The sequence below is a fragment of the Scyliorhinus canicula genome, chromosome 3 (genome assembly GCF_902713615.1).
Source record: "Scyliorhinus canicula chromosome 3, sScyCan1.1, whole genome shotgun sequence".
Taxonomy (NCBI): Eukaryota; Metazoa; Chordata; class Chondrichthyes; order Carcharhiniformes; family Scyliorhinidae; genus Scyliorhinus; species Scyliorhinus canicula.
In genome coordinates, this window is record NC_052148.1 from 227246812 (window position 1) to 227272462 (window position 25651).

Consider the following 25651-nt stretch of genomic DNA (forward strand, 5'->3'; position numbering starts at 1 on the left):
CGATTCTCTGTCTGGTGAGGGGTTAGCAGGCACGCAGCATAGAGACTCCGGCTCTAGCTGCGGACACGGCTAGAGAATTGCTGGGTCCGTGGCCACGCATACGCACAGCGGCAGACCGCACCATGCTGCTTTTTGATCTTTCCCTTTGCCTGCTGCCTGGGGTACCATTGGACAGGCTGCTTTCTTGTGAATGGTGTACAGCTTGTTGACTGTTGTTGGAGCAGGCAAGTTTAGAGTATTCCATCACATTCCTGACTTGTATCTTGTGGATGGTGGACAGGTTTTGGGAAGTCAGGCGGTGATTTGCAACAGAATCCTTGGCTTCAGACCTGGTCATGTAACCACAGTATTTATATAGAGTCATACAGTACAGAAGAGGCTCTTCACTCCAGTCGGAGTCTGCTCAGACAAAACTACATTAAATCAACACTAATCGCACTTTCCAGCACGTGGCCTGTAGCAATGAATGCTATAACATTTCAAGTGTTCATCCACGTATTTTTAAAAAGTTGTTAGGTTTCCCGCCTCTACTACCCTCCCAGGCACTGCATTCCAGACTCCCACCACCCCCTGGATGAAAAGGTTTTCCTCAAATCCCCTCTAAACCTCCTGTCCCTCACCTTAACATTATGTCCCCTTCTTATTGACCCTTCAACTAAGGGGGATAGCTGCTTCCTATCCAGGCTGTCCATATCCCTCATAATCCTACACACCTCAATCAGGTCCCCTCCTCAGCCTTCCCTGCTCTAAAGAAAACAACCAAAACCTATACTTTTCATGGCTCAAATGCTCCATTGCAGGCAACATCCTGGTGAATCTCCTCTGCACTCTCTCCAGTGCAGTCACATCCTTTCAACAGTAAGGTGACTAGAACTGCATTCAGTACTCCAGCTGTGGCCTGCCCACAGTTTTGTTTAGCTCTAATATAACCTCCCTGCTCTCATAATCTATGCCATGATTGATAAAGGCAAGTGTCCCGTATGCCTTCTTAACTACCCTGTTAACCTGTCCTGCCACCTTCAGAGATCTGTGGACAAATATCTCAAGATCCCTCTGCTCTTCTGAGCTTCCTAGTGTTCTGCCATTCATTGAGTGCTCCCTTGTCCTGTTACTCCTTCCAAAGTGTATCACCACACACTTTTCAGGGGTAAACAAACTTAAATAGTACTATGTTTTTTTATTAAATATTTTTTATTCCCCTCCTTTTTCACATTTTCTACCAAACTTACAATCAGCAATAAACAACAATCAGTAACGAATGCAATGTCAATCCCCACATCAATAACGATCCCAACCTCCCACCAAAGCTCAAACATTAGTCCGCATGTCAACATAAACAAATGACAAAAAGGAATCTGAAATCACCCATAGTCACCATTAACACATACAGTCCCCCTCCCCGCAACCCTCCCAGCTACCCCCCCCTAATGTTCGATGGATCTCCAACCTAACAGAATCCGCCTTCGGGCGATCAACGAGCGAAGGCTACAACATTTGCCTCTGCACCCGTTTCCATCCCCGGCTGGTCCGACACCCCGAATATGGCCTCCCGAGGACCCGGGTCCAGTTTCGCGTGCACCACTTTAGAGATTACCCGAAACACCTCCTTCCAGTAATGCGTCAGCTTTGGGACAGAACCAAAACATATGAACGTGGTTTGCAGGCGCCCCCCCCCATCCACAACGTTCACACACATCTTCTACCCCCTCAAAGAGACGGCTCATCCTCGCCCTTGTAAGGTGTGCTCTATATACCATCTTCAGCTATATCAGCCCCAACCTCGCATAAGAGGTGGAGGCACGCACCCTCACACCAGAACCCCCTCCTCCATACCCTCTCCCAACTCTTCTCCCACTTTGCCTTGATCCCTTCCAGCAGTGCCTTCTCCTCTTCCAAAATAACCCTGTAAACCGTCATTCTACCCCCTTCTGCAGTCCCCCTGTCGTCAGCACCTCCTCCAGCAATGTGGAAGCCGGCTCTACTGGGAAGGTCTGTATCTCTTTTCTGGCAAAGTCTCGAACCTGTATGTATCTAAATATTTCCCCCTGCTCCTGCCCATACTTCGCTCCCAGCTCCTTCAATCCTGCAAACCGACCCCCCAAGAAACAAAACTTTTAGTGTCCTAATTCCTTTCTCCTCCCATCTCCGAAAATTTCCATCCCACTTCCCTGGCTCAAATCTATGGTTCCCCCGAATCGACATTTCCCTTGACCCTGTCCCCAACCCAAATTGCTGGAGAAACTGCCTCCAAATTCTCAACGAAGCTATTATTACTGGACTCCCTGAGTATCTCCCCTTGGTCGTCGGGAGCGATGCTGTCGCTAGCGCCTTCAATCTCGACCCCCTACCCAAACTCTTCTCCATTCTGACCCATTGGGAGTCAACCCCTCTGACCCAACTCCGTACCTTCTCCACATTCGCCGCCCAGTAATAATACATCAGGTTCGGAAGACCCTAACCCCCTACCTGCACTTCCTCTCTCTAGTAGCACCTTTCTAATTCTGGCCACCTTCCCTCCCCATATGAACAAGGTAATAATCCCTTCAATCTCTCTTAAAAATGCCTTTGGCAGGAAAATCAGCAGGCATTGGAAAATAAACAGGAATCGCGGTAACACTTTAAAAAAAATAAAGTTAGAGTACCCAATTCATTTTTTCCAATTAAGGGGCAATTTAGCGTGTTCAATCCACCTACCTTGCCCATCTTTGGGTTGTGGGGGCGAAACCCACGCAAACACTGGGAGAATGTGCAAACTCCACACAGAGAGTGACCCAGAGCCAGGATCGAACCTGGGACCTCAGCGCCGTCAGACCGCAGTGCTACCACTGCGCCACCGTGCTGCCCTAACACATTCATTTTAACCGCCAGTGACAGAGGGAGACCATCCCACCTTGCCAGATCAGCTTCCACCCTCCCCACCAAACTAGAAATGTACCTATAGAGCCAACCCAAATCCTGAGCAACCTGCACTCCCAGGTATCTAAAGTAAGTCCCTGCCCGACGGAATGGCAGCACCCCCCCCCCCAATCCCTGCCCCCACACCCAACCGAGACACCACAAAATATTCACTCTTGTCTCGATTTAATTTGTACCCGAGAAGGACCCAAACACCCGAACCAGTATTCACCCTATTGACACACACAGTTCCGACAAGTATAGTAACAAGTCATCGGCATATAAGTACACCCTTTGCTCTATCCTCCCCCCACCACACTATCCCTTTCCATACCCCCGAACTTCTTAATGCGATGGCCAATGGCTCAATCGCAAGTGCAAACAGCAGGGGGGGACATAGGACATTCCTGCCTAGACCCACGGTGGAGAGAAAAGTATCTCGAGCTGATATTGTTTGTGCAGACACTCGCCTTCGGCTCCTTATATAATAGCTTTACCCAGTTCACAAATCTTGGTCCAATCCCAAACCGCTCCAGAACTGCCATCAAGTCCCCCCATTCTACCCGGTCAAACGCTGTCTCGGCGTCCAATGCCACAACCACCTCTGTTTCCTTCCCCTCCGCTGGTGCCATAACCATGTTCAATACCCTCCTAATATTCGAAAAGAGCTGCCTCTCTTTCACAAACCCCGTCTGATCTTCACCTATCACTTTCGAGAGGCACTTCTCTAGCCTACCTCCCAGTACCTTCACCAATATCTTTGCTTCCACGTTTAAAAGTGATATGGGGCTATACGACAACACTCTGTCGGATCCTTATCTTTCTTAAGTAACAGGGAAATCGTACCTTCCCCAAAGTTGTGGTAACACCTCCTTCCCTATCGCCTCCTCAAACATACCCACCATCAGCGGTACCAGCTTTATCTTTGAACATTTTATAATATTCCACTGAAAGTTGATTGACCAAGGCCTGGCTACATGAATACTGTCTGTTCCAGCTCTGCAGTTAGCAAATTGCAGAGTCTGGCTAGGTTTAAACTTGGCTTCCACATTTTGAGTTTTTATCCATGCTCAGTATAGAGGGTTATGGGCCAAATGCGGGAAACTGGGAGTAGCTTAGTGCCAAAAACTGGATGGCATGGACAAGTTGGGCCGAAGGACCTGTTTTCATGCTGTAAATCTCTATAACTTACTAAAAATATCAATGTTTCTGTAACTATCCTGGAGGTCATGGGTCGCCTGACCACAACACTTTTCTTATTTACTACTATTTTGGATCAGTCCATATGGTAGTTCCTTACCAGCCAAGTCCAACTCAACCGACATTACTCAACTGTTTCCCCTTTCACCGCGTCACTGTCTGAATCCTGTGTCACCTCAGGGGCTCCGCCTCTAGGTTCAGTGAAGGTTCACTGCACCACTCTTTTTTAAAGTGTCCCCGTTGCTTAGATCAGCTGCTCGCCACCAGGTCCATTCTCTCTCCGGCTTCTGGTTCTCTGTGGTATGTAATCTGAACTCCTGGCTCTACTCACTGTTTTAATCTGAATTCCCGGCGCTCCTCACTGTCTTAAAACTGGCTAATCCATTTTGGTTTCGAGTCCGTGGTAACCTGACACTGATGGTAGGGAATTCAGTGATGGTAATGCTGTTGAGTACCAAGAGCAGATGATGCGATCCTCTCCTTTTGGCCATTGCCTTTTGTGTGGCATAAGTGTTACTTGTCACCGATCAGTCCAAGCCTGAATGTTGTCCAGGTCTTGCACCTGTGGGCACCAACTGCTTCAATTTTTGAGGAGTTACAAATGGTGCTTAACATTGTATAAACATTACTCAGCATCCTTCTGATCTTATGTTGGGAGGTAAGGTCAATGATGAAGCATTGTAAGCAGATCAGGCCCAAGTCATTACCCTGAGGGAACTCCTGCATCAGTGTCCTGGGACTGCGATGATTGGCATCCAATAACCATTGTTACGCCACCCTGGGCAAGAGCGCGGTCGAGCCCAACCCCCTCGTGCCCTGGAGTCACAACACAAGTGAATTAACGAGTAATTCTTATAAAAATTCCTGAGACCTTTAGCCCTTGGCTTCCCAATAATTAGTTACCAGGTTTGTAAGTTGAAACACAATTACTGTTCATTTATAACAAGGATAATGATGAAATATGCAGTGACTGCAACTGAATAAAAACAAGCTAACCTACTACCCACTTTAATTGTTCCACTCTCTACCCACACGCACAAGACAGACAAAGACAGAGAGAGGAAACTAAAAGATAAGAGTCTAACTTCAAATGGTGGGTCCTCACATGCCTTATTCTCAGTAAGCTTAAAGATCACAACCGTGAGTTTTGCAACCCGCACTGGTTTACCTGCAGTTATTTAAAACACCGAACTTACATCTTTCCTGGAGAGGCAGAGGGCGGAATTCTCCGCTCCACACACCGGGTGGGAGAATCGCGGGCCTCCGTTTTTCATGGTGGCCCGCGATTCTCCGACCCGGATAGGCCGAGCGGCCTGCCGTTCACGACTGTTTCACGACGGCGGCAACCACACCTGGTTGCTGCCGTCATGACCACGGCGTGAGATGCCCGTTTGGGGCTTGTGGGGGGCCTAGAGGGGACTGAGCACCACGACCGTGCTCGGGAGGGGACAGGCCTGCAATCGGTACCCACCGATCGTCGGGCCGGCATCTCAATAGGACGCACTCCTTCCCCTCCGCCGCCCCGCAAGATCAAGCCGCCACGTCTTGCGGGTTGGAGCCGGCCAACCTGCGCATGCGGGACTGACGTCATTAGGCGCTTCGGCCGCGTCATTCTCGGCACGCCGGGCCTTGACGTCAGCGACAAAGCCCCGCGGCCGGGTTCCCCGGCACGGCCCTCCTAGCCCCCCGGCGGGGGGAGAATAGGGGGCCAGGAGAGGCCTCCGACGCCGCCGTGAACATCTCTGGGTTTCACGATGGCGTCGAGCCTTTGGGAGAATTCCGCCCAGAGTCTTTGGGTGGAATTTACTGGCTCTCCCACTGACGGTGCAGAGGTTTCCCACCGACGAGTGGTGCAGTCAATGAAAAATGTTGTTGACAACGGCAGGACCAGAAAATCCTGCTGGAGGGCAGCCTATTCCGCCGAAAAATACACGGCGGGTTGATCGGTAAATCCTGTCCTTTGTTTCCTTCAACCTTGCATCTAGTCAAACTTTGCTTCCAAGACTCTGTATTTGCTGAAAGAGTTATCAGATTCTGAACCTTTCCTGCACCGCCTATAATGGTTCTCCTGTACAGCAATTCACCCAGGCTTTCTGCTAGTTCAGAAACACAGTCGTTCTGGAGGAAAACAGAGTGGAAAAAGAGTGGGACATCTCTCTAAGCTGCCAGAAAAGAAACTGAGAGCTCCTTAGGTCTCTGAACCATTTCAGTAGGATCAGATCTAATCACCACCTGTTACCAGGCAGAGCACAGCCGTTTCGGGCCAATTCATTGGCCACCAGCCACATCAGTCAAACTGAGTCACCACTGAGGCCAGCCAATCTCCAATCATCAGTCTAAAACACACAGCCTTCTGGATCACGCTGCCTGAATTAAAGGTGCAGGTCACGGCTCCCTTCTGTTTGAATTAAAATGGCAAGCTGTTTAAAGACACATGTCTGTAAATCATCCATAGATCAAAAATGTAATGGCAAAAATAAAAGAAATGGGTAACAAGAGAGTAGACAGGGAATAAACAAGAAGGTTTAGAAGGATCCTTCCACCATAACCTCTTTGTTGTTTTCCAATCGCTCCAATACCTTGGGCGGAGTTCTCTGACCCTCCGCAGGGTCGGGAAATCGCCCAGGGCCAGAGTAAATCCCGCCCCCGCCGTGGCCGGAATTCTCCGCCACCCGGGAATCGGCTGGAATCGCGCCCCGCCAATTGGCGTGCCCCTGCACCGATCGGCGTGCCCCCCGCGGCGATTCTCCGGCCCGCAATGGGCCGAAGTCCCGCCGTTGTCAGGCCTCTCCCGCCGACATGGTTTAAACCACCTCGGGATTGGCGGCGCGAGCGGGCCCCCGGGGTTCTGGGGGGGGCGCGGGGCAATCGGACCCTGGGGGGTGCCCCCACGGTGGCCTGGCCCGCGATCGGGGGCCACCGATCAGCGGGCGGGCCAGTGACGTGGAGGCACTCTTTTTCTTCCGCCGCCGCCATGGCCTCCACCATGGCGGAGGTGGAAGAGACCCCCTCCACCGCGCATGCGCCGGTGGTGACGTCAGCGGCCGCTGACGCTCCGGCGCATGCGCGGACTCACGCAGACTGGCAACGGCCTTTTGGCCAGCCTCGACAACGATCGGCGTAGCGTCAAAGGCCGTTGGCGCCAGTTTTGGCGCCAGTCGGCAGAGCAGGAGCCACTCCGGCGTGGGCCTAGCCCCTAAAGGTGTGGAGAATTCCGCACCTTTGGGGAGGCCCGACGCCGGAGTGGTTGGCGCCACTCCGCTATGCCAGGACCCCCCGCCCCGCTGGGTAGGGGAGAATTTCACCCCTTGTTCCTATCGCTAAACTCTTCAAGCCCTAAAAACCCTTCAAGATCTCTGTACTCTCCTGGCTGTTTGCAAGTCCAATTTTACCTCAGATTTTGCAGTAATGGAAATCATGCCAGTTCCAATGAAGAGTGGGTAACTGCAAAAATGTTCAAGTTCCTCAGCAAATAAAAGACAAGTTGGTATTTCAGGTAGCAACTCTTTCTCATAACTCTGCATTCTGAGGTAGGGGGTCACAGACTCTACTTGAAGACCTGCCATTTATTTCTAACTCTTCCTATTTTTAATTCAGATCTTCAGAATTTGTGTTTTTTTTCTTAATCTCTGCTTATTAACAATGTATACCTAACATAAAAAAGAAATTTTCTCTTGTAAAAATTATCAAAGGAATTCCTTAGAAGTTTAAATCTACTATAAGGCAGGAATGTTACTATCATGTGCTATTTTTAGAGGGGAGCTTAATTTAACTATAATTTTAAGCGTTAGCAATTAATTATCTGTCATTTCAAATGGGGATTTAAGATAGGTGTGACTTAAATATTATTTTTTGTTTGATGCAGATGTTTGAAAACATTTGAAGTGGAATTTTCAGTTGACGGAAACGTTTACAAAAGAATCAATGACAAAGATACTATTTTTACTATTTTTGTATACTCTCCACTGAACAAGAGAAAAGGTTAGTTTAAATTTCTTTATTTCTCTTTCTGCAATAAATTTGATCTAAAATAAAACGGTCCGAGGACATCAAGAGGCGACATGTAGGTGGAGGTCTCGTGTCGGGTGGCTCTTGCTAGAGTTTCTGATTTTTGGCCCGTTATGCCCAGTTTTTGGGGCATTTTTTGAATGATTAGGTGTTGGACGGTCTGAGGAGGTTTGGAATGTCGGAGTTCCAGAAGAATCAGCAGAGGAAGGGGGCGAGCCAAAGTCCGTTGGCGAGTGTGGATGTGAGTCCAACAGGAGGGAAGATGGCAGGTGCTAGTTCGTCTGGAGGGGCCGCTGACTGAAGTGGTGTCAAGACAGCACTTTGAGTGGCTGACTCCAAGCACTTCGACATGCATCGGAGAGAGATGATAACCTCGCTCAAGGAGTGGGTAGATGAGACTGTTGCCCCGATAAAGGCGACTTTGACTAAGACATCGACAGAGGTGCAGGAGCAGACTGGCCGGCAATTGGTGGGGGTTGGGCCTTCCGAACTTGCCGTATTACTACTGGGCGTTGAACGCGGAGAAGGTGCGGGGCTGGAGTAGAGAGGCGGAGACTTTATGGGTCAGGATGGAGGCAGATTCTTGTAGGGGGGGGGGGTCAGGGTTGTGGGCATTGGCGAGACATCACTTCTATTTGCCCCAGGAAAGTACTCAGGAAGTCCTGTGATGGTTGCCCATTGATGATTTTGACACATCTAATGAACAGGGGTGAATTGAATTGGCTGAAGACTGGCAGCTGTGATGCTGGGAGACCAAGATGGATCATCCACTCGGCGTTTCTGGCTGAGGATTATTGTGAATGTTTCAGCCTTGTCTTTTGCAAAGATGTGCTGGGCTCCTCCATCATTGAGGATGGGGATATTTGTGGAACCTCCTCCTCCAGTGAGTTGTTTAATTGTCCACCACCACTCACGACTGGATGTGGCAGGTCTACAGAGTTTAAATCTGATACATTGGTTGTGGGATCGCTTAGCTCTGTCTATCACTTGCTGCTTATGTTGTTTGGCACACAAGTAGTCCTGTGTTGTAGCTTCACCAGGTTGACATCTCATTTTTTGGTGTGCCTGGTGCTACTCCTGGCATGTTCTCCTGCATTCTTCATTGAATCAGGGTTAATCCCCTGGCTGGGTGGTAATGGTAGAGTGGGGGATATGCTGGGCCATGAGGTTACAGATGGTGGCTGAGTGCAGTTCTGCTGCTGCTGATGGCCCACAGTGCCTCATGGATGTCCAAACCGAGTTGCTAGAACTATTCTGAATCTATCCCATTTCGCTCGATGGTAGTGCCACACAACACGATGGACGATATCCTCAATGTGTGGACTGTGCCGTGGTCACTCCTACCAATTATATCATGGACAGATATATCAGTGGCAGGCAAGTTGGTGAGGATGAGGTCCAGTATGTTTTTCCCTCTTGTTGGCTCCCTCACCTCCTGTCGCAGGCCCAGTCTAGCAGCTATGTCCTTTACGACTTGGCCAGCTCTGTCAGTAGTGGTGCTACCGAGCCACTCTTGGTGATGGACATTGAAGTCCCCCACCCAGAATACATTCTGTGTCCTTGCCACCTTCAGTGCTTCCTCCCAGTGGTGTTCAACATGGCGGAGTACTGATTCATCGGCTGAGAGTGGACAGTACACGGTGATCAGCAGGAAATTTCCTTGCCCATGTTTAACCTGAAACCATGAGACTTCATGGGGTCCGGAGTCGATGTTGAGGACTCCCAGGATAACTCCCTCCAGACTGTATACCACTGTGCTACCACCTCTGCTGGGTTTCTCCTGGCAGTGGGACAGGATGTACCCAGGGATAGTGATAGTGGTGTCTGGGACGTTATCTGTAAGATACAATTCCATGAGTATGACTCTGTCAGGCTGCTTCTTGACTAGTCTGTGAGATAGCTCTCCTTATTTTGGCAGAAGCCCCCAGATGTTAGTAAGGAGATTCGACAGAGCTGGGTTTGCCGTTGTTGTTTCCGGTGCTTAGGTCGATGATGGGTGGTCAGCTTTTTATTGACTTTATAGCAGTTTGATACAACTGAGTGGCTTGCTAGGCCATTTCAGAGGGCTTTTGAGAGGCAACCACGTTGCTGTGGATCTGGAGTCACATGAAGGCCAGACTAGGTAAGGGTCAGATTTCCTTTGCTAAAGAAAGTTAGTCAATCAGCTGGGTTTTTATGACAATTGACAACGGTTTCATGGTCATCATTAGACTTGTTTAAGATGCGTAGCATTGGTCCTTCCCAAATACACAGCAGCTCACTTCTCTTTAAGTGAAATGCTGCTTACTGGATGTGGGTCCCTTCACCTGCACAACAGGATTTGCTTGCAGTTTTTTAGTCTCATCCAAGATGTGGTGCAGAATAACACCAACGACATGGGTTCAATCTCCTTCCGGCTGTGGATAGTTCATGGAAGGTTGCCTTGCCCCAGGCTTGATGTAGAATGTGCCTGTCAAACTATATAACCACTTATCTCTCTATAACAATGGTCCCTTGTGGACTATGGCTAATTACCAAAACAAAATAACCACAATGGAAACATACACAATAATCTTCATAACATCCATTCACTACTTCTAGATTATTTTTCCAACCATTTCAACTAAGTCATTAGTACAAATAATAAAGAGCAAATACCATAATGCGAATTCCTGAAGGACAAAGACAACCTAGATCAGCAGCCATGATGACAATTTGCTAGTTACAGTTATGCAGACATTTCTTTATGCATTTGTGCAGCTTCCCCTAATTGCTAAATATTCTATGTTATGGATTTACCTGTTGTGAAGTAATTTATCAAAAGCTTCTTGAAAATCCACGTTAAAAATGTCTACCTTCATTTAATTAGTAAGACATCGGCTTCTCTGCCATGAGCGGTACTGGATGTCATGAATAACTCTCTGCCAAGTTTACTTCTGGTGGTGGCATGTAGGAGGAGGTTGCACATTGGAGGGCTCCTGCTTGAGACTTGATTTTTTAGAATTTAATGCCCGATCCCAGGGGAAATTTTTGCTTGAATAAGTGCAGGTAGACATAAGGAAGAAAGATGTCCAAAATCCAAAGGAAAACGGCCGTGAAGGAGGGGGCGAATGAAGGTTCGCCGTCAAGTGGAAGGGTCGGCTCGAACTGGAAGGAAGACGGAGGCTGGGTCGTCGGGTGAGGCCACACTGCTCACGGCAGAAAGGATGACCGAGGTGATGTTCGTGGAACTTGAAAAACAGTTCGCAAAGCACATGGAGGTGATGAGGAAGGAGATGGGGGTGGTATTGAAGGTGAAGATGGAGGAGGCGATTGCCCTGGTGAAGGCGGCAGTATCAAGAGCATCGGCCGAGGTGTGGGAGCAGGGTGAGACCCTGAAGGAAGTGGAAGAGGCATTGTCGCAACACAATGATAAACTCATCTCAATGGGTAAGGAGCTGCAGAGGGTGGTGGGTCCAACAAGGGTCTGTGAGCCAAAATGGAGGACTTGGAAAACAGATCTAGGCAGCAAAATCTGACAATTGTGGGTCTGCCCGAAGGGGTGGAGTGCCCGAGGCCGACAGAGTATTTTGCCAAGATGTTGGCGGAGCTGTTGGGGAAGGAGAAGACCTCTCTCGGTATGAACTGGATCGGGCTCATAGGAGTGGAGGCCTACAACAAAGGCGAATGAGCCGTCAAGAGCAGTGACTATTTGTTTCCGTAGGTACCGCGTGAAGAAGAAGATCCTGTGTTGGGCAAAGCAGAAGCGGGAGGTGCAGAGGGCTGGAGCTGGTATGCGTATATACCAGGACTTTACTGTGGAATTGGCGAGGAGGCGGGCGGCCTTCGGCCGAGTGAAGACTGCACTGTGTAACAGCAGGGTGCGGTGCGGCATAGTGTACCCAGCTAAGCTGAGAGTGATCTACAAATCCAAAGACTTTTAATTTGAGACGGTGGAAGCGGCGGAGGTGTTTGTGAAGGCAGAAGGACTGGGGCAGAATTGAGAAATGGGACTGTGGATTGGTCTTGTACTGAGGGTGGGGGGTTTATAGGAGAATATGTAGCTTTATTTTTTCACTGCATGTTGGTATATGTGCTAAATGAGTCAATGTTGTCTATTTGGACAAGGTAAGAGTTGAGATTTTCTTTTGTATTGATTTGGGGTTTGTATGTTTTACACTGGAGCTGTGTGTTAAAGGGGATTTCTTTGTTTCCCTGGGACTGGGCAGCGGGAAGGAGACCCGGGTGGGTGCCTCCGCACTGGCTGGTTTAAGCCGGCCAGTGAAACGGTGTGTGGTGGGGGGAGGGGCGCCGGCCATCAGAGCCTGCTAGAACAGCTTTCGATGAGCCTAGGAGGGGTGAAAAGTTGGGGGAGGGGTCCGTTACTGGGTGAGGTGTTTTCGAGAGGAAATGGCAGGGAGGAGTCTGGTGGGGGGGGGGGGGGGGGGGGTGGGGTGGTTCTGCAATTCATGGGTGTCCTTCATTGTACATCTTTGGGGATTGGATGACCTTGAATATTAGCGGGGGTTGCTGTGGCGGACTATATATATTAATGGTGACTATGGGCGATTCCTGATTCCTCTTTGTTTTTTTATTTGATGTTTTTGTTGTCATGCGGGCTGTTGTTTGGGGGTTGTTGTTAAGAAGGGGATTGACATTGTATTCGTTACCATTTACTGTTTGTTGGTGGGTGTCAATTTTGAAGAATATGTGAAAAAGGAGAATAAAAAATATTTTTTAAAAACAACTCTCTGCCAAGTTAATTCAGGTCTATAAAACAATGAAAGATCTAGATTATATGCAAACTGGCAAATGATTAAATCAAATAGGTTGTAGAGACCCATGGGTCATGAGTAGAAATTATACAATGGAGAAAATAGATTAGGCATTAGGTGGTTCTTGTTTTTCCAGAGAATGGCAGACCCTATGAAAAATGAAATGAAATGAAAATCGCTTATTGTCACAAGTAGGCTTCAAATGAAGTTACTGTGAAAAGCCCCTAGTCGCCACATTCTTGCGTCTGTTCGGGGAGGCTGGTACGGGGATTGAACCCGCGCTGCTGGCCTGCCTTGGTCTGCTTCAAAAGCCAGCTCTTTAGCCCTGTGCTAAACCAGCCCCTATGGGACATATTTCCAGTTTATATGGCAAGTGCTGATTCACTATATGTCCATAAGAAAGCTGACTGGCTGGGCGGCACGGTAGCGCAATGGTTAGCACTGCTGCCTCATGGTGGCAAGGACCTGGGTCCCGATCCCGGGTCACTGTCCGTGAGGAGTTTCTCCCCGTGTCTGTGTGGGTCTCACCCCCCACAACCCAAAAAGATGTGCAGGCTAAGTGAATTGGCCACGCTAAATTACCCCTTAATTGGAAAAATAATAATTGGGTACTCTAAATTTATAAAAGCAAAAGAAAGAAGGAAGAATATTCGATCTCTAGGAATTCAGGGCTCTAAAACAGTTTCCTTTTTCTCTCTGACAGAACGTTCACAGGTGTCTGGTTTCTATCGTATACGTGCAGTGGATTATTGGGTCAAGACTGGAGAGTACTCAGACCCTGTTCAATATATCGAAGGGAAACATTAAAATACTTTGTGAAGAACAATTGCACTAGATAGTTTTTAAGGTAAAGATAGATAGTTTTTTGAAGAATAAAGGGATTAAGGGTTATGGTGTTCGGGCCAGAAAGTGGAGCTGAGTCCACAAAAGATCAGCCATGATCTAATTGAATGGCGGAGCAGGCTCGAGGGGCCAGATGGCCTACTCCTGCTCCTAGTTCTTATGTTCTTATGTTCTTATGTACCTGTGATGGACGAATAAAAGCATATTCTTCTTTTAAATGTGTAATTTAGTTGAATATGATCCAGGTATATTAAAACCGCAGTTATAAAATAATTCTTAGTTTAAAGTGGGATCTAATAGTAAATATTTTAAATTTAATTTTATACCTTTTTTAAATCTGCAAGTTACACTGAAAAATGTAATCTTTATTTTTTGTATCAAAAATAACAATTTCCCTGAAATGTCTTCAAGGCTCAAATCTCAATTTGAGGAGAATACGATTTAACATTTCTTGAAATGAATTCAAATCCTCAATTAAATTACATTATTTTAATCATATGTATCTTTTGTTCTCCATCTAAGTAATTAGCAAAAAATCAAGTCAACTCAGTTCTGAAAAGCATGTAAATTATTTTACCTGCAGCAGAACTGAAAAGAATTGGTTTTATAGCATTGCTCATCATGTAAAAAAGATGCTGACAATTTATGATTATATCTCCAAACCTATTTGAAAATTAACTGTCATTCTGTAGCAAAGCCTCTTTACACAAGTTTAAGTGGTATTCTCTTCCTGAGTTAATGGTGAGGCAGAAACATTGACGATTAGATTGGATAGATGGATAAAGGAAAATGGTTTGAAGGAATGTGAGAATAAAGTGAGTAAATGTGATGCAAACTATTTGCTCATGCGGAGGGTAAAAGTTGGACCTGTTTCTAAGTTGTGACTTCAATTTTTCTGTGTGTATTTCAACTAATATCCTAAAATAAATATATTTTCCTTATGAATGTGTGTGTTTTTAATTGTAATCTAGTCATCAATGAAAAGAGAAACGTTTGTTAGGAACATAATAATTGCTAGTCCAAAAAATACCGGCCATTTAGTATGTGACTTATTTCTCTTTCTAGGTTTCTTTACTTTACATCTGTTAGTTATCCCTTTACCTATAGCATCTAAAGCACAATTATGAGACTTCCCCTCCTTTACTCATTCAAAATCCTTGTGACCCCACTATTCATCCTTTAAGTTAGCAGCACGCGAGCATAGTGGTTAGCACCGATGCTTCACAGCTCCAGGGTTCCAGGTTCGATTCCCGGCTGGGTCACTGTCTGTGCAGAGTTTGCACATTCTCCCAGTGTCTATGTGGGTTTCCTCCAGGTGCCCCAGTTTCCTCCCACAGTCCAAAGATGTGCGGGTTAGGTGGATTGGCCATGCTAAATTGCCCTTAGTGTCCAAAAAGTGTTAAGTGGGGGTCATGGGGATAAGGTAGATACGTGGGCTTCAGTAGGGTGCTCTTTGTAAGGGCCGTGCAGATTCGTTATGAATCTTTGAAGGGGAGAGCTGACTGGTGGTGATTTAACCTGAGGATCACCACACCTCAGCCGGTACGGGAATTGAACCCACACTGTTGGCCTTGTTCTGCTGTCCAGCCAACTGAGCTAAATCAACGCCTTGGGGCTGGGCAGTGGAAGGTCCTGTCCGCAGCGATTGCAGCAAAGTGCAGTTAGTTACCTTTGGAGGACAATGTGAACACTTCTTGGTGCAAAGGGTTGAGGTTGTAGTATGCCTGTTCTGAATTGGCCCTCCATTTGAAAGCATTCATTTTGTAGGTATAATTTACTATTGTTCCCTTTTGTAAGTTACTTGACAATTTTTACTCCATTGAGTAGTATGATTGACTGATTAGTCTGTAGTTGATTGATGCGATAAATGTAGAAATGATATATAATATTTTATATTCTGATGCAGTAATGTTATTAAAAACTGGTTTAAAATGCATACAGGTAATATGTTTGCTAAATCTGTAATGAAAGAGCCATAAAAGGTGAGATAATGATTAATACTTGGTTACAGATATAGGCCATAATATATAGGAGCAGAATTAGGCCACCCAGCCCATCGAGTCTGCTCCGCCATTCAATCATGGCTGATCATTTTCTCATCCCCACTCTCCTGCCTTCTCCCCATAATCCCTGATCCCCTTATTAATCAAGCTATCTATCTAAAGATACTCAGTAATTTGGCCGCCACAGCCTTCTGCGGCAAAGAGTTCCACAGATTCACCATCCTCTGGTTTAAGATATTTCTCCTCATCCCTGTTTTAAAGGATCAATCCTTCAATCTGAGGCTGTGTCCTCTGGTTCTAGTTTTTCCTACGTGTCCACTCTATCCAGGTATCCTGTAAGTTTCAATAAGATCCCCCTCCTCCTAAACTCCAACGAGTACAGACCCAGAGTCCTCAACCACGCTTCATATGACAAACTCTTAATTCCAGGGATCATTCTTGTGCACCGCCTCTGGACTGTTTCCAAGGCCAGCACATCCTTCCTTATATGCAGCCCAAAACTGCTCACAATACTCCAAATGGGATATGATCAGAGCCTTATGCAGCCTCAGAAGTACATCCCTGCTCTTGTATTCTAGCCCTCTCGACATGAATGCTAACATTGCATTTGCCTTCCTAACTGCCGACTGAACCTGTACGTTAACCTTAAAAGAATCTTGAACCAGGACTCCTAAGTCCCTCTGCTTCTGAGTTCCTACGAATCTCATCTCCAAACTCAGTGGCTTGGCCTCAGCTCCTCCCTCTGCGACTGGATCCTGAACTTTCTTTTTTTTTTTTTATAAATGTTTTTTATTCAGTTTTCATGTTTTATATTGAACAAATTACAAATTGTTAGAGAGTGAAAAAAAAACACGCAAAAATTAACATATATATTTACAGGTGAGCACCTTCGTAGTAATAACTGTGGCCTCCCCCTCTTTGCCGGCATACATATTTTACATTCCCCAACATGTTTATTGGCATTTATTTAGTTTGGTTTTGGGCCTTAGGTAGCCATCAAACCCCCGTAACGAGCCCGTAGCCCCCCCCCCTCCCCGCCGGCTACCTTCCCCCGACTATTCTTCCTCTTGTACGTTGGCCACAAACAGGTCCCGGAACAATTGCATGAATGGCTCCCACGTTCTGTGGAAGCCGTCGTCCGACCCTCGGATGGCGAATTTGATTTTCTCCATTTGGAGAGAATCCGAGAGGTCGGACAGCCAGTCTGCAGCTCTGGGCGGTGCTGCTGACCGCCAGCCAAACAGGATTCTACGGCGGGCGATCAGGGAGGCAAAGGCAAGGGCGTCCGCCCTCCTCCCCAGGAATAGATCTGGCTGGTCTGAAACCCCGAAGACCGCCACTATCGGGCATGGCTCCACCCTCACCCCCACCACTTTGGACATAGCCTCGAAGAAGGCTGTCCAGTACTCCACAAGTCTGGGGCAAGACCAGAACATGTGGGCGTGGTTGGCCGGGCCTCTTTGGCACCGCTCACATCTGTCCTCCACCTCTGGGAAGAACCTACTCATACGGTTTCTCGTTAAGTGGGCTCTATGTACCACTTTTAGTTGCGTCAGGCTGAGCCTTGCGCACGTGGAGGTGGAGTTGACCCTATGCAGTGCTTCGCTCCAGAGTCCCCACCCTATCTCCATCCCCAGGTCGTCCTCCCATTTGATCCTGAACTTTCTAACCCACAGACCACAATCAGTAAAGATAGGCAACAACACCTCCTTCACGATCATCCTCAACACCGGTGCCCCACAAGGCTGTGTCATCAGCCCCCTACTATACTCCTTATACACCTATGACTGTGTGGCCAAATTCCCCTCCAACTCGATTTTCAAATTTGCTGATGACACCACCGTAGTGGGTCGGATTTCAAACAATGACGAGACAGAATACAGGAATGAGATAGAGAATCTGGTGAACTGGTGCAACGACAATAATCTCTCCCTCAATGTCAACAAAATGAAGGAGATTATCATCGACTTCAGGAAGCGTAGTGGAGAACATGCCCCTGTCTACATCAATGCAAACCAAGTAGAAAGGGTCGAGAGCTTCAAGATTTTAGGTGTACAGATCACCAACAGCCTGTCTTGGTTCCCCCCATGCCGACACTATAGTTAAGAAAGCCCACCAACGACTCTACTTTCTCAGAAGACTGAGGAAATTTGGCATGTCAGCTACGACGACCCTCACCAACTTCTACAGATGCACCATAGAAAGCATTCTTTCTGGTTGTATCACAGCTTGGTATGGAGCCTGCTCTACCCAAGACCGCAGGAAACTACAAAAGGTCGTGAATGTAGCTCAATCCATCACGCAAACCAGCCTCTCATCCATTGACTCTGTCTATAGTTTCCGCTGCCTCAGAAAGGCAGCCAGCATAATTAAGGACCCCATGCACCCTGGACATACTCTCTTCCGTCAGGAAAAAGATACCAAAGTTTGAGGTCACGTACCAACCAACTCAAGAACAGCTTCTTCCCTACTGCCATCAGACTTTTGAATGGACCTACCACGTATTGAGTTGATCTTTTCTCTACACCTTGCTATAACTGTAACATTATATTCTGCAGTCTCTCCTTCCTTTTGCACGATATGCATTGTTTGTACAGCATGCAAGAAACAATACTTTTCACTGTATGCTAATACATGTGACAATAAATCAAATCAAATCAGATTTCCTAAGCGTTTTCCATTTTATAAAATAGGCAATGCCTCCATGCTTCCTACCAAAATGCATAACCTCACTTTTCCACATTGTATTCCATCTGCCAATTCTTTGTCCACTCTCCTAGCCGGTCCAAGTCTTTCTGCAGACCCCCTGCTTCCTCAATACTACCAGGCTCTCTGCACATCTTTGTATTATCTGAAATTTAGATTCTTCTTCCAGATTGTGAATATATTTGTGAAAAGTTGTGGTCCCAACGCCAATCCCTGAGGCACACGATTAGTCACCTGCTGCCATCCTGAAAAAAGACCCCTTTATCCCCACTCCCTGCCTTCTGCCAGTCAGCCAATCTTCTATCCATACCATATCTTACCCTTAGCACCAAGGACTCTTGACATTTTTCACAGCCTCCTATACGGTACCTTGTCAAAAGCCTTCTGGAAATCTAAATAGATTCTCCACTGACATCCACTGGTTCTCCTTTGTCTAACTTCCTTCTTACCTCCTCAAAGAATTCTAACAGATTTTCTAAATATTTTTAAAATAAATATTCTTTTTGAAGTTTACATTTATGTAACGGCCTCGCCCTGGGTTCCCTCCTGGCTCATTTCCTTGTGTCCCTCCCCTGTTGTGCACCCCCCCCCCCCCCCCCCCCCCCCCCAACGTTCCTGTCTGCTTTCTGTGGCCTGGTGGTTCCCATGCGACAACCCGCCACCCCCCTTCTTTTTTTTAGAAAATATTTTATTGAAACATTTGTAATTTTCACAGTTTAACACTTTAACACTCCTTAAACAACCGCGCAGGACGACACTCACGAAAAACCGGGGAAAAAACGTCCCCTACTACCCCCGCCCTATTTCCTAATTACCCGTGTACTAAGTTCCCTGTCTTTGTCTTACACTACCATTTCTCCCCCACCCCCCCCTGACTTTTCCTCTTTCCCCCCCCCCCCCCTTACTGCTGACGTTCAATTTTCCTTGAAGAAGTCGATGAACGGCTGCCACCTTTGGACGAACCCCTGAATAGATCCTCTGAAGACGAACTTAATCTTTTCCAGCCTGAGAAATCCTGCCATGCCGCTGACCCACACACCTGACTTTGGGGGTTCCAAGTCCCTCCATCCCAGCAAAATCCGTCTCCGGGCCACCAGGGAGGAGAAGGCCAGAACATCGGCCTCCCTCCCCCCTTGGCCCCCAGATCTTCCGATACCAAAATATTGCCAGTTCTGGACTCGGAGTCACCCTGCATTACAGGATCTCTGACATGATGTCCACAAATCCCTGCCAGAATCCCCTCAACTTCGGACACGCCAAGAACATATATACATGATTCGCCGGGCTTCCCCCACAGCGTCCGCACCTATCCTCCACTTCCTCAAAAAACCTACTCATCCGGGCCACAGTCATATGAGCCCAATGAACCACCTTGAACTGGATCAGGCTAAGAGGATGAATTAACTCTCTTCAAAGCCTTTTCCCATAATTCGATTTCCAACTCTCCTCCCAGCTCCTCTTCCCACTTCCTCTTCACCTTCCCGATAGGGACTTCTTTCCACTCCAACAACTCCTTATATATCTCCGAGACCCTCTCCTCCCCAACCCCCGTATTTTTTCATGACTTTATCCTGTGGTCCCCTCAGGGGGAGGCGAAGAAAGCTTGGAACCTGCCTCCGGACAAAGTCCTGTACCTGTAGGTACCGAAACTCGTTCACATCCGGCAACTCAAACTCCTCCTCCAATGCCTCCAGGCTTGGGAAATCCTAAGCCTGCATGGCCGCAACCTGAAGTCCTTTAGACATCACCTTATCCTTTAGTCCCCTTAGTGGGAGGCGAGGGAAGCTCAGGACGTGCCTCCGGACAAAATCCCGTATCTGCAGGTACCGGAACCCTTCCCACCCGGCAACTCAAACTGCTCCTCCAGGCTTGGGAAACCCTCGATGAAGAGATTCCCAAATCTCTCAATCCCTGCCCACTGCTACCTCCTAAAGCCCCCGCTCCACCGGAACAAAATGGTGATTGTCACAGATCAGTAACCACACTGACCCCCCTCCAATCTCATGTGCTGTGTCCATTGTCCCCACACCATCAGGGCTGCCACTACCACTGGCCTGTGGAGTACTGAGCCAGCGAGAATGGCAGGGGCACCATCAACAAAGCCTCCAAACTCGTACCTTTACATGATGCCGCCTCTACTCGCTCCCATACCGACCCCTCCCCCACTACCCACTTCCTGGCCATCGATATATAATTAATGAAACTCGGGAGGGCCAAGCCCCACCCCCTACGGCCCCGTTCCAGGAGTGCCTTCTTCACCCTCCGGGTTTTACCAGCCCACACAAAACCCGAGATTGCCGCGTTCATTTTCCTAAAAAAAGTCCTTCGGGACAAAAAATGGGAGACATTGAAAAAAAAAGCAGTCTCGGGAGGACTGTCATCTTCACCGTCTGCACCCTCCCTGCCAGTGACAACATGTCCCACCTGCGGAAATCCCTTTTCATCCGATCGACCGCTCTACTCAGATTTAACTTGTGGAGCTGTCCCCAATCCTTAGACACCTGGATCCCCAGATACCTAAAGCTCCTCCCACCACCTTAAAAGGTAACTTCCTCAGTCTCCTTTCCTGTCCCCGTGTCTGAATCGCAAAGACCTTGCTCTTTCCCATCTTTAACTTGTAGCCTGAGAACCGCCCAAGTTCTTCCAATGTCTCCATAATTCCAGCCATCCCCCCCAACGGGTCTGTGATATAAAGCAATAAATCGTCCGTGTAGAGTGAGACCCTGTGCTCCACCCCTCCCTCTCACTATCCCCCTGTAAGATCTACACTTTCCTGTTATTGCATATATTAAGTAACGCCGACCATACAACGAACAATGCAGAATCTTGACTATCCGTTTCGGGTACAAAATAATTTTATTTGGTATCTATTGATCGATTAGAACAGAAATTCTTATTACAGAATTGACAAGGTTCTCAATTCAGCTATTGCCTGCAAAAGACTGTTGAGAATCAGATTATCCTTAGTAACTTACAAATTGCTTGAAATCAAAATACAGTTGAGTATTTTGTATTTGAGTATTTAAATACAGTTTGAGTAAAATACAGTAACAATAACGGTTTCTTTGCACGAAGCAGACAGCTGCGTAGGTGAAAATAGATTGTAGAATGTAGACTGCTAGATATTAGATAGAAGCTTCTGAGCAAAAGTAAAGGATGATTCATGAATAGAAAATATGGTCTAAGACCATGGGCGCGATTCTCCGCTCCCCACGCTGGGTGGGAGAATCGCGGGAGGGGCGGGCGACTCACGGCACGCCCCCCTGGCGCCCCCCCCCGTGATTCTCCCACCCCCCGCTCGGAAGAATCGCCGCTCGCCGTTTTTCACGGCAACCGGCGATTCTCCGACCCAGATGGGCCGAGCGGCCTGCCGTTCGCGACCATTTCACGCATGACGGCGGCAACCACACCTGGTCGCTGCCGTCGTGAACATGGGCGCCAAAGGCCCGTTTGAAGCTTGTGGGAGGCGGAGAGGGGAGTGAGCACCACGGCCGCGCTCGGGAGGGGACTGGCCCGCGATCGGTGCCCACCGATCGTCGGGCCGGCGTCTCAAAGCAACGCACTCATTCCCCTCCGCCGCCCCGCAAGATCAAGCCGCCACGTCTTGCGGGGCAGCGGAGGGGAAGTCGGCCACCGCGCATGCGCGGGTTTGATCCGTCGTGACGTCAGCCGCGCATGCGCGGGTTGGAGCCGGCCAACCTGCGCATGCGCGGCTGACATCACATAGGCGCCGCCGTCGCATCATTTTCGGCGCGCCGCCTTGATGCAAGCGTCAAGGCCCGGCCGCCGAGAATAACGGAGCGCCACTCCTAGCCCCCTGGGTGGGGGTGAATACGGTGAGAGGAGCGGCCTCCGAGGCTGTCGTGAAACTCGGCCGAGTTCACAACGGCCTGGCCGAGTTCACAACGGCCTGCCCGATTTTTCCCGGGAGCGGAGAGTTCCCACCAAGGCTTTTTTTTAATATAAATTTAGAGTACCCAATTCATTTTTTCCAATTAATAGGCAATTTAGCGTGACCAATCCACCTACCCTGCACATCTTTGGGGTGTGGGGGCGAAACCCACGCAAACATGGGGAGAATGTACAAACTCCAGACGGACAGTGACCCAGAGCCGGGATCCTGAAGGAGCGTCAAAGACTCCAAATGGAATTTGGGCTCCTGTCCGCATCAAGGCGGCGGGCCGAGAATGGCGCGACGGCGGCGCCTATGTGACGTCAGCCGCGCATGCGCAGGTTGGCTGGCATGCGCGGCTGACGTCACGACGGCTGAAACCCGCGCATGCGCGGTGGCAGACTTCCCCTCCGCTGCCCCGCAAGACGTGGCGGCTTGATCTTGCGGGGCGGCGGAGGGGAAAAAGTGCGTCGCTTTGAGACGCCGGCCCTATGATCGGTGGGCACCGATCGCGGGCCAGTCCCCTCCAGAGCACGGCTGTGGTGCTCACTCCCCTCTCCGCCCCCCACAAGCTTCAAACGGGCCTTTGGCGCCCATGTTCATGACGGCAGCGACCAGGTGTGGTTGCCGCCGTCGTGAAACGGTCGCAAACGTACGCCGCTCGGCCCATCCGGGTCGGAGAATCGCTTTTCACGGCGAGCGGCGATTCTTCCGAGCGGGGGGTGGGAGAATCGCGGGGGGGCGCCAGGCAGGCGTGAAGTGAGTCGCCCGGCCCTCCCGCGATTCTCCCACCCAGCGTGGGGAGTGGTGAATCGCGCCCATGGTCTCCCAGCTTCAAGTGCGTCTCTTGCAGCATGGCCATGTCCGCTTTCAGCTGTCTCAAGTGTGCGAACACACGGGCTCTTTTCACCGGCCCATTCAGTCTACGAACATTACATGTAACTGGCCTGGTCAGGGGAGACTCTACCCTCCTCCCCTGTCGATCAGCCATGATCTTTCCTCGGCCAGCCCTTGGCCCATGGCCCGCACCTCACCTGGCCCGCCCCTCGGCAGCTACCCCTCCAATTTCCTAAAATCCCCCTGCTCGTCAGCAGTTCCCCCCCCCCCCCCACCCCACCCCACCTCCCCATTATGTTAATATTCAGCTCACCCCCCCCCCCCCCAAATTTGCTTCCGTGAACTAGCCCTCCCAGCTAGCCTGGCAGCTCCTGCCCTCGGCACCTAGCCTCCTACCACCTGCTGGTTTCCCTCCCCCCCCTCCCCCCACTTATAGTATAAGTTCCCAAAACAATGGCACAAAGCACAAAAAATAAACAAACAATCCCTCCCAAGGTCCAAGCACAGAGGCCCACTGATGAGACCATCAATTCACGCGACACATGGTTAGAAGTGAACAGTGGTTTTAATCATCTTACAACAGATCCTGCCTGTGACAAGATGAACTCCAGATGAACTGGCAGGCAAGCTCTCAGCATCAACCTTTATACTTCCGGTTAGCGGGAGGAGCCGTGGGTGGAGCCAAGGGTGGTGCCCAGTACAAACTCCCGTACACTCCCAGTGCATCTCCCCCTAGTGGCAGAGCAGCGCAACTGCTTGTGTGCTGAGCTTACGGACACATAGTACAACATGTGTAATACAGTGTGAATTACGCTACTGTGATTCACCACATTCACCCCCTGTAAAAAAAATCAAGAGGTGCGGGCCATGGGCCAAGGGCTGGCTGAGGAAAGATCATGGCTGATCGACAGGGGAGGAGGGTAGGGTCTCCCCTGACCAGGTGGGGGTGGTGGCTTACAGATTGAGTCTGTCCGGTGGCTGAGTTGTCCGCTGTGATCAGCGGAGCACCGGGGTTTAAGGCCCTTCTGGTGGCTGGATGAGCACCGTCGGTTGGGGTACAATGGCGGACTCCGGGGCGATTCTGCCCCAGCTTCGTACCCGTCTGGTTCGACTGGAGACTGGGGGTGCTGGGAGCTAGCTGGCGTGGGCGCGCAAAACAAATGTAGCGAACTGGTAGGTGCGGGGGTGTGGGGGGGGCGAGTTGGGAGGGATGTTGTGAGGGGTACCTCGGCGGCGGTTGGATCCTGCAGGTGCTAGGTCCCGGAGGGATACAGTGTCCTGACGGCCAGGGAACTCTACGAAGGTGTACTGGGGGTTCGAATGCAGTAGGAGCACTTTCTCTACGAGTGGGTCAGTTTTGTGCGCCCTGACGTGCTTCCGGAGGAATACAGGGCCCGGTGTATTCAACCATGCCGGGAGCGAAACCCCCGTGGTAGTGCCCCAGATCTGGGTGTACGAAGCTCTCAGTGCTCCCGGAGTCGAAAAGGCACGGTGTACTGTACCCGTTGATTTGGACCGTCGTCATCGAGTTGTGGAGATGCTTTGGGTGCGATTGGTCCAGTGTGACTGCGTTGAGTTGCGGGTAGCCGGCGGCTCGGTCGGCTGCGCTGGGATGGCCCCGCGATGAGTGCCCGCTGAGGTCGCAGTCTTCAATCGAATTTTCTGAGTGTGGAGAGGATGGCGCCCAAGATGGCCATCCCCGTGGATCGCACGTGGCAGGCGGCGAGGAAGATGGCGTTCAAGATGGCAGCCCCCATGAGTCCCCCGTGGTGGACCGCGTGGTGGGGGTCCGCCAAGATGGCGGCTCCCATGGATCGCATGTGGCGGTTAGGGGCGGAGTCGGGGCATAGGCAGCTGCGTTCCGGGGCCTGCGGGTCTGCGAGTACGGAGGACGATTACTTTGTGCCGCTGGAGGTTTAGGGGCTGGGGCCTTCCTTGCCAGGCACACTCTGGCGTAGTGGCCTTTTCGCCCGCAGCTGCTGCAGGTCACGTTGCGGGCCGGGCAGTGCTGCTGCAGGTGCTGGGGCTGGCCACAAAAGTGGCAAGCTGGGGCAGCATGGTGGCTGGGTGGCCGCGCGGCGCAGGCCTGGGGGAGTCGATGGTCGGGGGCCCATGACAGGGTTACGCAGTCGGCAGGAAACGAGGTGAGGCTATGAAATGAGACCTTCATAGTTGTAGCGAGTTGAACAGTATCTTTTAAATTTAGGGCCCCCTTCTCCAGCAGTCGCTGGCGCACGTAATCCGATCTAAGGCCTGAAACAAAAACATCGCAGACAGCAAGTTCTCTATGTTCTGCAGCAGTTACAGCCTGATAATTACAGTCCCGGGATAAGGCTTTTAAGTCTCTGAGGAATTCTTCTAGCGATTCTGTAGGGCGCTGGCGGCGAGGAGTAAAAACGTGGCACGCGTAGACCTCATTGATAGGCCTCACGTACATTCTATTGAGTAGGGCTAGGGCCTCTGTATATGAGCCGGTACAGTTTAGCTGAGTAGATATACAATGGCTCACCCTCGCGTGCAGTAGACTGAGTTTC

The 25651-nt window shown here is 49.5% G+C and overlaps 1 protein-coding gene across 2 annotated transcripts in view; it reads left to right on the forward strand.

Annotated features, from left to right (window-relative positions):
- idua (alpha-L-iduronidase) overlaps positions 1 to 14624 on the forward strand; it is a 328554-nt gene extending 313930 nt beyond the window's left edge. For both annotated transcript variants that reach the window (XM_038792331.1, XM_038792332.1), the window contains exons 13-15: positions 7961 to 8076; positions 13540 to 13668; positions 13858 to 14624. In XM_038792331.1, coding sequence (XP_038648259.1) covers positions 7961 to 8076; positions 13540 to 13643 — 220 coding nt within the window. In that variant the 3' untranslated portion in view covers positions 13644 to 13668; positions 13858 to 14624. The remainder of the gene's footprint in view (positions 1 to 7960; positions 8077 to 13539; positions 13669 to 13857) is intronic.
- The last annotated feature ends 11027 nt before the right edge of the window (positions 14625 to 25651 follow it).